The sequence below is a fragment of the Melozone crissalis genome, unplaced genomic scaffold (genome assembly GCF_028551555.1).
Source record: "Melozone crissalis strain CALT ecotype California unplaced genomic scaffold, PUWL_Pcris_2 ptg000008l_1, whole genome shotgun sequence".
Taxonomy (NCBI): Eukaryota; Metazoa; Chordata; class Aves; order Passeriformes; family Passerellidae; genus Melozone; species Melozone crissalis.
In genome coordinates, this window is record NW_026535786.1 from 9,942,689 (window position 1) to 9,957,479 (window position 14,791).

The 14,791-nt window shown below is 43.9% G+C and overlaps 2 protein-coding genes across 4 annotated transcripts in view; one reads left to right on the forward strand and one right to left on the reverse strand.

Annotated features, from left to right (window-relative positions):
• Positions 1-1,102, reverse strand: part of USP35 (ubiquitin specific peptidase 35) — a 27,041-nt gene extending 25,939 nt beyond the window's left edge. Inside the window, exon 1 of one of the 2 annotated variants that reach the window (XM_054269732.1) lies at positions 1,053-1,102. The gene's annotated coding sequence lies outside the window, so the exon portion shown is untranslated. Of the gene's footprint in view, positions 1-362; positions 444-1,052 lie in introns of those variants that run through there. The other variant, XM_054269731.1, reaches the window with a different exon arrangement.
• Positions 534-14,733, forward strand: KCTD21 (potassium channel tetramerization domain containing 21). Of its 2 annotated transcripts, none has more exons than XM_054269734.1 (2): positions 534-572; positions 8,896-14,733. In XM_054269734.1, the coding sequence occupies exon 2, from the start codon at positions 8,926-8,928 to the stop codon at positions 9,706-9,708; it is 783 nt and encodes a 260-aa protein (XP_054125709.1). In that variant the 5' UTR covers positions 534-572; positions 8,896-8,925; the 3' UTR covers positions 9,709-14,733. The 2 variants fall into 2 exon arrangements, with proteins under 2 accessions (XP_054125709.1, XP_054125708.1); XM_054269733.1 differs by lacking the exon at positions 534-572 and adding an exon at positions 2,267-2,497.
• The last annotated feature ends 58 nt before the right edge of the window (positions 14,734-14,791 follow it).

Here is a 14,791-nt window from a genome sequence, read left to right on the forward strand (position 1 = left end):
TTTTCTCAACTATTCCTTCTGCATCCCTTCTCCTCAGCCCCCCTCCTACACCCTTCACCCCGAGTATCCCTCCTGAATATCCCTTACCCCAAGCACACCTCCCGTACCTCTCACCGGAGTATCCCTCCTGCATCCCTCACCCCGAGCGTTCCTCCTGCATCTCTCACGCCGAGCATCCCTCCTGCACTTCTTTCCCCGACTCCTCCTGCTGCATCCCTTCCCCTGAGCATCCCTCCTACATCCCAAGCCCAGACCTCCGCTACTGCACCACTTCCCGAGCATTCGACCCCCCCCTTCCCAATCACAAAACCCCTGACCGCCCCGCTCCTGCACCCCTTTCCCTTCCGCCCGCCCCGCGTTACCTCCGGCCGGGGCCGGGATGCGCCGTGGCCGGCTGCGAGCCGCAGTCCCGGGGCAGCACTGGTCAGGGCCGAGGGCGGCGGCGAAACTACATCTCCCAGCGGGCCGGGCCGAGCCGTGCCGGGCCGTGCCGGAGCGCCGCGCCCCCCGCTTCCTCCGCCTCCCTGCGCCGCCCGGCCAGCGGTGGAGCTCGGCGGCTGGAGGGGGCGCAGGTCGGTCCCCGGAGGGGCTGGGGGGGATCCGCCCGGCTGGGGGGCCTGGGGAGGGCCGGGGGCACCCCCAGCGGAATTCCCCGAGAGGGAGGAAACTGAGGCACGGGGAGGAAGCGGGGACCGGCGGCCGGGAGCCGCGCGGCTGGTCCGCTGTGGGATGCGGGAAGGACGGGCTAGCCCCTTCTGAAGGGGAATTTGGGGGCTTTTTTAGCATTTTGAGCTAATTCAGTATTGTGGGCGCCTGGCTATGCAGGGAGGAGCCGTACCTCCGGTTGTCCCTAACAGGGTCGGGTTCAGCGCCGCTCTGCAAACTTTGCACATTCCCCTGCCCCCTTCCAATGCAACATCTCCGAAATTAAAGTACTCACAGCGAATCCAAGCCCTGTATGCCCACACCCGGGACATGAAGCCAGCTGGGTCCAGCTGGGTATTGGGCGTGATATATGCCCTCCAGAGGGTGTAATTTTGGGTGATGCCTACCTTGTTAGCGTGATTTCTGAGTGGGTTTTGCTCTGGTGCGGCAGCATCCGTACTGCGAATTAGCCGCCCTCTAATTGCAGGAATGCTCTGGAAACAATGGTGTCAGTGGGAGATGAGGTGGAAACTGGATTATTGAACCACCCCGTGCGTCCATCGAGCAGGTGGTGGCTACCACGTGTGCCATGAAGTTGTTCAGGGACAAAATAAAGTGGTCCATGAAGGAAATAAAGAGTATCAGGAAGATATTCCAGGCATGCCAAGTGATACTTAAATGGGTGCTGGGAAAGGACATTGAAAATCAGTGAAAACCTCTGCCAGAACTGATATATTATATTGGACTGCACAAAGGGTTCCATCAGCTTGGATGGAAAAGTTGTGCTCCCACTGCCCTGAGACCCCAAGCAGGCTCCTGTCTGGCAGGCGGTGGCGGTGCCCTCCCGGCCATCTGCACTGCCCACCCAGCAGGCCCTGAGCCTACCAGTGTTCAAAGTCACCAGGAGAGCGCTGAGCACTGCAGCACTTGGGCTTTTATTCTCCAGACCTGGCTGCAGCCGCATCCCTGTGGCTCTGCGCTCCCTCTCCCCCTCCATCTTGTCGTCAGCCGTTCTCCTTCGGCAGCACTTAACCTTCTTTTCGCTCTCCTGCTCCCTGCTGTGCGCTGCTGCTTTTGTTCCTCTTCTCTCAGGAGGAACCTGACCTTTGCTTTATATCGCTCCTTGCTTTTACTAGCTGGGCACCAGCTTTATTTCCCTACCTCCGCCTCCTTACCCCTTCTCTTCATGCGTAAATTCAGCATCTGCAGAGAGCCTACGCGAAGCCTCCTGCATCCAGCTGCATCCCTGAGCAAGCAGCCCAGGAGATGCTCAAGGGCGTGGGGGTGCGGGTTTGGAAAGGGATGAGCAGAGCACACACCACGGTACCCACAGCACACCAGGGCTGTTACGAAACTCCCGTTCCCGCTTCCCCATCCCTCCTGCGGCTCACTGGCAGAACCGCGTTTCTGTGCATAACAAAGCAGGGTCAGAACTTGAAATATAAATTAAATATAAATAACTGGCAGATAAGCGGCTGCGCTCCGACGGTGGATAGTCAGTATGTCTGTCTCCCAGCACTGCCGCCGCCGGCAGATCGATAGCAGTTCTGTCGCAAGGAGAGAAAGGAAGGGTGACCCGGCGCTTCCTGCCTCACGCCTGCCGGGAATTTGAGTCCCCTCCCAGCGCTTGTCGCCACGTCCCCCGTGCCAGCCTCGGGGTGAGCGGCCTTTCCCCAGACGCCTGCTGGAAATTTCCAGAGGCACCACAGTAGTCTCGAAAGAAAAAGCTGCTGTGCCGCCCCGCAGGCGCCTCATTTCGGGATCTATTGCTGCTGGCAGGCACGCCATGCTCTGCTTCACGGACTGAATTTAAGCCTCTTACGTGCTGCTCACTTGGAGGGGTTCATATTAAGTAAGTGTCCAAAATCAGGTGGGTCCGTTCTGCAGCGATGGGAAAACATGGGATTTCCTCTCTAAGGCTGTCATAAATAAGCATATAGGGTGCAGAGACTGTATTGCAAATGTTTAACCTTCGATCGTAAAGGATGAGCTGAGCTAAGTAAATGTGCATCAGGGATATATGAAGGGAGGGACGAGACTATCCTTGCAAAGGATTTTGTCCAAAATTCTTCCTAAAATTCAACTCTCATTGGTGCCTGCTGAAAGCTGGGTAAGTGGTTAGTTGAGGTGTGATTTGTTGGGGACTTTTTTAACCCTTAAATACTATTTTTTGGTTGTTTCTGCCCTCCCCCTTTAGTTAGTTTATTATTATTTTTATCTTGTATTTCAAGAGGTGACTTCTAGGCTTCAGAGTGTTTTGTTTGCAGCCCCCGTAACACAGAAAGGCACGAGCTTGTAGGGTTTGGATTTCCTCCATGAGGTTGTCCCCTTGAGAAGGGACAAGGCACAGAACTGTTCTGCAGGTAGAGTTGCAGCAAGTGCCATGGGCTTGGCTGTGTCCAGGTCTGGAGTTCTCAACTTTATGAGGGTTTGTATGTTTGCTTGTTTGTTTGCTTGCTTTCTCAGGGCTCAGGTGTTTTGTAGAAACTGGAATTTTTGCCTCAAACCAAAATGTGAATTTCAGTAAGAAACAGTGGAGCAAAGTGCTATGTGCCAGGTGTGGGCAAAACCCAAAGCAGAAGGAGCTTCACACAGGAAGGAGCATGTTTCCCTGCTTGTGTGTTCACAGTTAATATGCTCTAATGGAGCAGACTGGAGCCCCATCCTGCAACAACCATCTTTTGCTGAATCCCATTTAAAGTCTCCAGCTGCCAAACAGGTGCCCAGCTCTTTCTTTTTTCATACTTCTTTCTGAGGTGAAATCAATCCTGCCCCCTCCCAAGACAGAATTACTTCCTATAAAGCACTACCTGATCTGTCTCTTGTAACATTTGTCTACGTGATGTGGCTTTCACCAGCTCTCTTGGGCAATACTCAAAAAGCCAGAGAGGTTTTTAGTCTGGCTGCTCTTCCTGATGCTTAGCAGAAATGGTCCCTGGCTTGCTTTAATTCTGTTGCCATTTAGGCATCATTCATTGCGTCAGACTAAATAATTAATTTCTTTTTTTCTTTTTATTTTTCCTTTCTTTTTCCTGTGTGTGTATTTTGCGGTTCATTGTTAGTCCTCAACTACTTCTTACAGCAGCTGCACATATTTCAGTGTCTTAAATACAGATTTTCCAAGTTTTGATTGTTGAGGGATATTTCACAGGTGAGCTATTGAAGGTTACATGATAAAATTAACCAGCCATGCAATACTTTAGACATAAGGTTAGGAGGCACTGGTGCAGGCTACACAGAGAATCTGTGGCTGTCCCATCCCTGGAAGTGTTCAAGGCCAGGTTGGATAGGACTTTGAGCAGCCATGTCTACTGAAAGGTGTCCCTGCCCATGGGGTGTGGGTTGGAACGAGATGATCCTTAGGGTCCCTTCCAACACAAGCCATTCTATAATTGTGTCATTCCATGAAATTAAAACCATTAAAAACAGTGACTTTGTAATCTAGCAGCAAAAACTCTATTTCTGTAACAGCATATGTTAACTTGTGTTTCAGGAGATGCCTCAATTTTAATGCTTTAAAAAAAATTAATTAATGTTTTTAATACCACATGTAAGGGCTTCAGAGGCCCTAAGCAGCCTGTAAGATGGACTTTAAAAACCTTAACAACTCAACATGATCCTCTTCAACCAAATTACAGATTGTTCTTGCTTTGCTGTTCTGTGTTTAATTAATCTCATTAATTAAATCCCCTGAATGATACTAGGATCAGCTGGTTATCCAGATCTTGGGCATTGCCTCTGAAATCCAGAAGGATTGATTCATTTTCCTTCCCTGACATTTTTAAAGTGAAATGTGTGTTGGCAATCAATTTCTTTTCCCAATTAAAATCCTGTTTAAAATTGTCTATATATATGTATGTATGTATGTATGTATGTATGTATGTATGTATATATAGAGAGAGCTATGGCTATCTTTTGACAACCATATAAACATATCTATAACTTTAGATTTTCTATTGAACTGCATTCTTTTTGCTAAAAAGGATAGGTTACAGTTGTATGCAGTTTTCAGTGGTTAAAAACATAGTAATATTTGTGTCATTTGTTTACATTTTACTTACATTGGCAAATCATGGCTGATGGGGTTCTTTTTGTTTTGATGATTACTGTACACTTGTGGGTTTTTGCCAAATTGGGTGAAACAGGCACTCAGTTAAATTATGTATACAGAAGTTTATTTATTAGCTAATTAAAGTGCTTTTAAATGTTATGAATACAGGAGAGGGGAAAAGAAGCTTATCCAAAGCTGTTCTACATTCAAAATGGTTATGAAACAAAGTGGTATGATGATAATGGTTCTAAATACTTGAGGGCATGGATCAGTGAAAACAGTTCGCTTTTGTCATTTTGCATACTTGCATACCGTCCTGCTGTGTCAACCCCCTCATTCTCCCAGTTCTTTGCTGAACTAAACTCATGGGTAGAGGGTTGTTGCAGAAATGTTCTCTATGCAGCTGTTGAGGGTCCTCCTAAGAGTAAAACCCAAGTTGAAATTTACAAGCTGTGGTCAATTGAAATGCTTAGATGCTGAGACAGCAGCCTCCGGTCAGGAGTTTGACTTTTTCATAAAGCTGACCATGCACTGCTGGTTTCTCTCAATTTACATCATGCAGTAATATCTTGACTTTAAATCAAATGTAGATTTTCCCCTCCTCCATGATATTAAAAGAGGTATTTAAATGCAGGTTGCTCTTAGAAGCACAAAATAAATCTTGTGTTCTTCAGCCAAATTTGCATCTTCAGCTGTCAAATTAGATCTCTAGCTGACCTAATTTGAATGAATTTCAAATGCTGCTTGGGGAGGAGCTACACAAAATACTTTACTGTAATTCTGTGCTTCCAAGAACTATAACCCAGTTTGTACTTCTCCTTGGTGACAGCAGGTTATAGAATCATGCAATCATAAAATGGTTTGGGTTGGAAAGGACCTTAAAAGATCATTTAGTTCCAACCCACCCGCCCATGGTCAGGGACACCTTCCACTAGACCAGTAGCCTCCCGTGTCCAAGATCAGATGCTTGCTCTCGGTACCTCCTCTTTGTGGAAATCTTACCGAGAAGAAGTGATTGTCATGCTGCATTTTTGGACAACCTTTACATTGTATTAGCAAAGCACCCAGGACTTGAAAAACCATGCTGAGGGCTGCAAATGGTGGTTGAATGATTAAAGAGATAAAACTTACAACCCATTTTATTTCAACTTTTACAGGTTTATGAAAAACAGTTTTTCATAAACAAGTGTTTAGGGAAAAAAGCAGCAAAGACTGACTTTCCCCAGCTACTCCCAAATATGTTGGTTGGTCAATGCACTAAGTCCAGGTTGATTATAAATCCAGTAGACATTCGTGCTCATTTGTGCTCATGTTTTTGGCTCTCCTGAGGTTCCCAGACTATCTGATTCATCTTCACACTCTGAGGATATAAACCTCTTAGAAATGGGATGAATTAGGTAAAAGAAGACAATTAGGAATGACAGCTGAGGAATAGTTATCCTCCAGCCTTATCCATGGGCAAGATGTTTGCCTTGTTAAATGTTTAAAATTTAATCTAGTTCAGGGGTCATGGGCAGGTTCAAAATCAGAGCAGGCTGGTGTCCTGGGAGAGAGAAATGCAGTCTGTATGGGTCTTTAGAATGCAGAATAGCCATAAGCAGAATGGGCTGACCAGGACCTGTGCCTGAGCAATGCCCAGAGGTGGAAGAGGAGCAGGGCCCACATGCCTTTCAGGCTCCCAGTCTCCGTGCTACTCTTCCAGCTCCAGAGCTAAGGTTTGGCTTGATTTTTGATGCTGCCACCAGCATAGATACAGTCTTCAGCTTCAGAGAGCTCATGTTACTGCCATATTTTGTTGGCAACATCCCTTTTGGACTGCTGATAAGAAAACAGTTACAGGAGATTTAAATGTTATCTGTTCAGGTTGGACTGAGTCATTCCCCTCTCATTCAGGCTATCAGTGAGGTGTTGGATCAGAGTAAACCTGGGATGGATGATGAGCTTGGAATGAAGATCTCTGTCTTTGGGCTGCATGGTGGTCTTTGGGTTGTGACTCTTGACCAGGACTCTGCCATCTGTCACAGACGCATCAAGGGAAACATCTTTCTCTGTGTCTGACTAAGTCTGGCAGACAGCTTGAGGAAAAACTCTCGTGGTGTAAATAAGCAGGCATGGGCTTAAAAATTTGAAAGCTTCACCTATGAAGGAAGAACAGGTTGTTTAGTCTACAGCAGCTTGAAGGCCAGCAGAGGTGGGAAGCAATGAACATGGCTTTGAGAGTCACTATCAGTCCTGCTTCTACAGGCTGTTATTTGTAGGGAGGTATGGGGAAGCTTCTGTTTGATGAAATGCGAAAAGAAGTAAAATCCATTTTAGGCTGCTTTTGTGAATGCCTGATTGTTCTTGTAGCAATGCTTTTGCAGACATTTTGCAAGTCCTTCGGGGAACAATCCATGCCAGCCACTCGTGCGACAGAATTAGATCAGTGAAGTCTCCACATGATCAGGTTTAAACAGCTCTTGACATTAAATTGGGTTTAAGTCTTCAAGAGTGGGAAGTATGCTGAGATTACAGTGCCAAGGGGAGTTTAGCACTGGAACAGATAGGGTTTTTTCTGGAGTATATTTGGCTGAGGTTAGTCACAAGGATGGTCTGTGGTCATCAATGCATGTGTTGTTGTGTTGGCCTACACACGCATCTTTATTTGCCAGTTTTGCTGGAGGCATGGCACTGAGGGATACACAGGGAAAGCACTCTAGATTTAGAGATCTGCATCTTTCCATTATTGTCCAGTGAGATATAGGCTGTGTGCCAAGAGCTAAAGAACAAAGTGGAATGTTAGTCTTAAGAAGTTAAAGACAGGCTCTACTTTGACCTGTTAATTATCTGCCCTAGGTTGGGCCAGTTTTTCTCAGCAAAATGTGCTGATGTCTAGAGATGTATTTGTTTTAGAATGCCATTTGCAGTATTACCTGGGTTTTAGCAGCCATGAAAGAATTGCTATTCCAGCACAAATTATCTTATTCCTGCATTTTGCACACTCTGCATTTTGCTGTGACTCCAGAGCTGATAATAGTGGGTAGCATCTATGATTATTCCATTACTAGTTAGGAAAATGCCTGCACTTAAGTTCAATGTTAAGGGAGTTGTTTGGCAGCTTTCTGTTGAATGGCCTTAGTTACTACAGCAAGAGCTACCTCCTGCCTCTGTAAGCAAGCACCGTGGGTTTCCTGCTGAACTGTTGATTAATTTAGATTCAGCAAACAAGGAAAAACAGGTTTGCAGGTCCTCAGGTAGCAAGAGTAATGGGCCACCTGCACAAGACAGCTGAGCTGAACTGCAATGGAGACAGCTGCACAGCTCCTTTCTTTTCCCTTGCCCCAGCCCTGGCATTAGTCCAGTTCCAACATACAGCAAAGCATGCTGAATAGAAAATGTTGTGTTTTCTCCCTAAACTGTCTCACTGTGGGATCAGATAAGTGCCAGAGGTGGCATAAGGGAGGAAGATAGTATGGTGGAGGGCAAGGGGAGGTCATGCATGCCCCTTCCTATGGCTTAACTGCACCTTAAAATCACATCCTTAGTTCATGTCAGCTGATGGCAGAGGCTCAGCATGAAAGCAATGTCAACTGGAATATGGCCCCAAATAATTACAAAATGTTTTCTAGGGTAAAGCACAATGGAAGGAGAAAGTCTGGTGATTATTTTTAATGAAAGGAACCACAGACTGTCCGGTGCTTACGGCAGCAACTGCTGTCTGGCTCCCTGCTATGCTGACTGCACTCAGACGTATGTCAAGAGATTCTGCTGAACTACTTTGTTACTTTAATCATAGCCTCAAACACTATGGAAGATATTGGGTTGTGTCAAGTTCTTGTCCTTTTCTTCTTTGCACCCTCTCAATTCTCTGTGAGGGAAATGTGATCATACAAACCCAGAACACTACTTTGAAGTCAGCCCTCATTGTAGGTATTAGTGGGAGAGATTCACTTTTAGCATAATTGTAAAGGTTTGGAAGAATCATGATTTCTGGCACTAAACTGAATTAAACAAAGTCCTGTTCAAATCTGTTAGGAGAAAAAACATCCTTATGCTTGTTCTCAATATACAACTCCAAAAATAATTCCTCACTTCTAATTTCTATGGTGAATTCTTGCCACATGGTTACCCTTATATATTTAGTACTATTTATTCCTTTTAAAAATATTAATGCAACTAAATGTGTGGTGTTGGATTTTTTTTTAATTTTTTTTTTTTAGAATTAGTCCCAGCACTGTGACTTTTCCATCATGTCAGAACCTATCACGCTCAATGTTGGAGGAAAACTCTATACCACCTCTCTGTCCACTCTGACTAGCTTTCCAGACTCCATGCTGGGGGCCATGTTTAGTGGGAAGATCCCAACCAAGAAGGACAGCCAAGGCAACTGCTTTATTGACAGAGATGGCAAAATCTTCCGCTATATCCTGAACTTTTTACGAACTTCTCATTTGGATCTTCCCGAAGATTTTCAGGAAATGGGCTTACTGCGACGGGAAGTAGATTTTTATCAAATTCAGCCCCTGATTGAGGCCTTGCAGGAGAAAGAGATAGAGCTTTCTAAAGCAGAGAAAAATGCCATGCTCAACATCACCCTCGATCAGAAGACCCAGACTGTTCACTTCACTGTCCGAGAAGCACCCCAGATTTACAGCCTGTCTTCCTCCAACATGGAAGTGTTCAGTGCTCATATCTTCTCCACGTCGTGCCTGTTCCTGAAGCTTCTTGGTTCCAAGCTGTACTACTGTTTCAATGGAAACCTTTCCTCAATATCCAGTTACCTGCAGGACCCCAACCACCTGACCTTAGATTGGGTTGCAAGTGTGGAAGGCCTTCCCGAAGAGGAGTACACCAAGCAGAACTTGAAGAGACTTTGGGTGGTGCCAGATAATAAGCAAATCAATAGTTTCCAGGTGTTTGTGGAAGAAGTGCTGAAAATAGCCATGAGTGATGGTTTCTGCATAGATTCTGCTCACCCACATACTTCAGATTTCATGAATAATAAGATTATTCGCCTAATTCGGTACAAGTAGGAATGGCTGTTGTGGTGCTAGCATGGAGATAACACAGGTTCAGTGTTTCCCTTTAAAACACATAGCCTAATTCAGAATCATGCTTATCTGGATTAAGAGTCACTAACAAGGAGATGATTTTCCTTTAATGTACTTACCAATACGACCTTCCAGAATATGTCCATATTCCAGACAGAAGCAATATTGTCTAGCGCCTGAATTAAGGACTGGCTCTGTCTCTGCCTCTGCCTCTGACCTGCTGTACAGTTCTGGGGAAAATCACTTAACTTCTGTCATCTCTACGTTTTCCAGTTGGAAAATGGGTGATCCTTAACCCGCATTGCCAGGGGATGCGAGAGTTCAGTACCCATGGTTTGGAATGTATCTGGAGAATGCATGCAGTGAAAGATACCATGGAGCTGCAGTGCAGCAGACAGCCCTAGGAGCACATTTGCCATGCCTTGCTGTACCACCTGTGCAGAGCATTCAAGAAGCTTTGGATCTGTGGAGGAGAAGCCTCCCCACATGCACTCAAGACAGCTGTAAAGGACGGTACAATTTGCAAATGAGCAAGGGATCCCATCTCTCTGGGTTCAACAAAGGATTTCTGTGAAGCTGGCTTGGGGTTTTTTCTCAACCCTGTGTGGAAGCCCCTGCTTTACTGTGCTTTAGGGAAACCGTGTTGGAATGATGTGACTGGCAAGGAAGCCATAGAAGAGAGAATGGTGTTATTACAAACCCAGAAGATGAAATCTTTACTTTTACATTCCAAAGGCATCCAAGACAACTAGTCCTTTTCTTTCTCTTACAATGGTAATATTTGTCTGGAGGATGCTGCTGAAACTTTCTAATGGGAGGACAGATTTTGGGGCAGAGGCCCCCAAATGTCTTCTAAACGTTTGAGCCTCTTTTGGACATAACTCCCTTCAGCAGTGTCTGGAATGCATGGGATGCTGTCTGGGTAGGATGGATTTAATTTGAAAAGATAACATTCTCACCAGGTTACACCTAATATTTTTCATTGCAAAAACAGAGGGTCATTTTTCCTATCCTGGTTCATTGAGCCTTTTTTTGTCTAATATCTTTGTGAAATAGTTAGGTCACTAAAAGAATTTTACCTGCTTGCTGGGCTTCAGTGTCAGCTTGCCAGAGGGAAAGCAGTGGGAAACCAGAGGTCAACTCTTCCCTACTCACCTGGTCTGTGCTGTAATGAAGATAACTCACTAGCTGCATGTTATCTCTATACATCATTTGTGCCACATTCAAGATGGTTCTTTCTTGGCTAATTATGTTTAAAAGTGTCTTAACTGTGTTTCCCAAACCAGATTGCTATGAGTGCGTGAGAGGCCCTCTGGAACCTTCTCAGGTATCTTTAATGAGATAGAAGGGAAAATGCAATAACTAAGTTTTGCATTTAGAGGCTTAGTGCTTCCAAAGGTTTCTAGCACAGGGCTGCAAAGCTCAGTAATGTGCATGTTCTTGTTTCCCAAAGTAGCTACTCTGTTACATTAAGCTGACCTGTGAACAAGCATAAAGAAGCTTTTTTTCTTGTAAAAAACCAGTGTAATCAATATATTTCTGCTTTCCCAAACTGTGACTGCATGCACAAAACAAATCAGCATGCTCATGGGTAAAATGCACATTCTGCAGTTGTTACAAACCACTGCCCTTTGTCTGACCTGGTGCTAAACCAGCATGATATACATGGGACCATGTTGTCAGAAACCACTGATTGGGCTTGAAGCCCTCAGAACCACTAAACATGACAAATGTTGTGTAGTTTGAGGATTGTAAATGGGATTTTGTGACCAAATTCCAGTTTGAGTCACCATGTTGTTCTATATTTAGTTGCATTAGGAAGAACTCTTTTTTTTTTTTTCTTCCATCCCAGTCCTGAATTACAAAGCATGAGCTGGCTGGTCAGCTGGACATTGACAGGGATGATCTGTGCTGGTAATATGATTATGATCTGTAAAATGAACCCTCTTTCATCAAATCTGTGACTTGAAACAGATATGCCCTTGCTGAATTTATGATAACAGAGATTTTGGGGACTGTTGATGGTATTTCTTTTTAATCCACACCCTTGAGAGTAGATTTTAAATGATCTGTAACCAGAGCTCTTGTATGTCATGACTAAAATAATACCAGTAGGAATTTGTTTCCTGTCACCTTTAGTTTATCCAAAGGTAAGAGCAGTGGGCCTAGATCTCATTTGGAAGGGTGGAGGGGGGGAAGGTCTGACCTACATCCTTTAGAGCTCGGGATCAGTTCTGCTCCATTCTGTTTCAGCAAAATAAAATATTTCATGGGAGAGTTGTATGATTACTGCATTTTTCTTGGTGAAAGGCAAGTAAGAGGAGTCTGTAAAAGGAGAGAACTGGACTCAGATCTTCACCTGGAGTACTTTAACCCATCAGTCTGTTATGCAGAAGATGAACAAATTGAATGCACATTTATTTGTGTTCATGCAACTAAGTCAGTAAAAGGTACAGCTGAGCTGGCCCCAGATCTCTGTCATTTATTAACAGATTTTGAGATGCAAAATATCTCTAGATAGATAGATAGATAGATAGATAGATGCAAAATTTCCAACCACTACAAAGACATGAGTGAAGCCATGCTTTGGAAGGAACAGAAGAACCTGAGGTACCTCAAACTTGCTAAGCACAATAAACATCCTTAAGTATGAGGTACTATTTATACTGGAAATGGGCGGTAAGTGAATCACTTGTGATTGCAGTCAAACATATGTTCTACAAATGCAGCTGCTATTTCAAACTCCACACTAAGCTCAATTTATAGCTGCTCCTGAATTCTGCAGTCTGTGAGTTACGATATAATGACTGTTTATAGGAACATTCTCTCTCCAGAGCATTTGTTTGCATTTTATCTGAATAGCTGTTTTTTGTTTACCTTCTTTTTCTGGGCCCTGGAAGTGTAACTTGCTTTTGTTTGCCAGTCAACAGCACTGATAATGATTCTTCTCAAGAGTTTTCCTGAATTAAAGAGAAGCAAAAGATGCACAAAGCCGTGCTAAGTATAGCACAACTCTATCACTAGTCATGAAAAGCACTTGGCATTTATTAGCAGTAACATCTAAAAATTATTTCACTGCTGAGTGGAATATTCGCTCTCAGAACAAACATTTTTTTTTTCCTGGAAAGGATCTGGTGACATTTTCTTCCCCTAAAGTTTTGTGTGTGTTTTCTTCTATCTTGGTGCATAACTCCTGATTCTGCCATATGCCTGTCTCTCTCAATACCTTAGTGTACAAAATGAGGCCAAGCCCTGCAATTTTGTTTTTTTTAATGGCCTCTTTTTTTATTTGTTTTCCTAAATGACCACTGAATAGAGTGTTCAGTAGTGTTAGAGGAGAAGAATACCAGTGTCAGGACAGATGATAAACAAGGTTTTAGCTGTAGTGTAATGGCATTCTCAGATATGGACGTGTGCATAGCACAGTGATATTTCTTACATGGCAAAAAGACTTACGAAACATCTTAATGGACTCCAGAAAGAATCACTCATGGATTTCTTTAAGTATTTTTAAGCTTGATATCTCTTAAATATCTAGCCATGTCCAGTTACAATGATGAGACTGATGCTGTATATAAATAATAAGAGATACTTAGCTTATACAGCTGTTAAAGGGAGGAGTTGGTGGGAGGAGTGCTTATTTCTGCAAGCAGTGGCAAAGAAATAAAAGAAGTAGTTGTAAAAAGTTAGCTCTGAAAGAATTCACATTAACAAGAAATCCAGGATTTAGAAGGGGGAGAATAAAAATATCTTGATGTATTCAGGGAAAAAAAAAAAGAACAGCAAGATAACAATGGAGACAGAGATTTTGCTACAAGAGTGTGATTAGAATGATTCACTGGTCCTTTCCAATTTTAATCTCCTATTATTCACTTTAAATATGGATCATGCCAAGACTTATGCTAGTAGCTTCTCAGGAGCAGTCAGCTTTGCTTCAATTTGCATGTGCTTCAAATCACCAAGCATTTGCACTGCTGTACTTAGAACTTTATAACTGGGTTGTTGAGTATAAATTGCTGCTCGAGTTCACAGGCAGCAAATATCTGCAGTCAATCAGATTTATTCCCAGGAATAAAAAGTGAGGTGGAAAGGCTGGTGGAGCCTGTATACAAGGTTGGTGGAAGTGATAAATACTGCCTTCAGCCATAGACTGTGGAAAATAAGCCTAGTAATTTCTGATGCTGCACAGATTAATGAAGAAGTTATGAAGAAGACTCCTCTGGGCAGTTTTATTTTCACCCCATCCTGTAGAACTTGGTGCCTCTGCTCAGAATTTCCATGTATTTTGAAACATTGAACTTCCATTCTGCATCTACATGCTGATGGACCCAAACATGCAGGGTACAAGAAGTACAAATATGGGGCCCTCCCAATAACAGTCTCATATGCAGAGACTGAGGATTAGTAGAATTAGTAGAGGCAGTCACAGATAGTCTGTGCAGGAAGGGCTGATTGCATATAAATGTCCAGATCAAGCTCACAGGTTCACCTGGGAATAACAAAAGGAATGTTTTCCCTGGGAATTCATAAAAAAAAAAAAAAAAAAAAAAAAGAGCTATAGGGGAGGGCTGAATCTAATAATTTCTCTTCTTCTCATCCTCTGGGCATTCTCCTCAGTATTTTCATGCTCCAACTCCTTATTGTGGATTTTCCCACTGATCAGAATTTGGACCCCAACTCACTAAAAGCCATGCTTTTGCATCAGTAGTGTTTGAAAAGTATGAAATGGTCTTTATTGCTTACCACCTTCGCAGTGAGCCTGTATGGCTATCACATTTTAAAATCTGATTGCATTCCTCTGCTTGTAACTCCTTCTGTGAACTGTTACTAATATGTATTTTAGATAAATTAATGTATAGTAAATAAAATGTGAATGAAGCAGGAGGTGCTCTGCCTGACATATTTCTTGAGAAAAAAGCATGAGTGATGCTTGCTGCACCTGTAGCTTTCCCTTTCTGTAACCACAGTGTCCTTGTAATGCTTATCTCCACCTCTCGGTGGCAGGAATTGCAAGAAGGTCCCCAGGAATTAGTGCCGTTGTAGAAAACTTGGATGAACAAGCCTT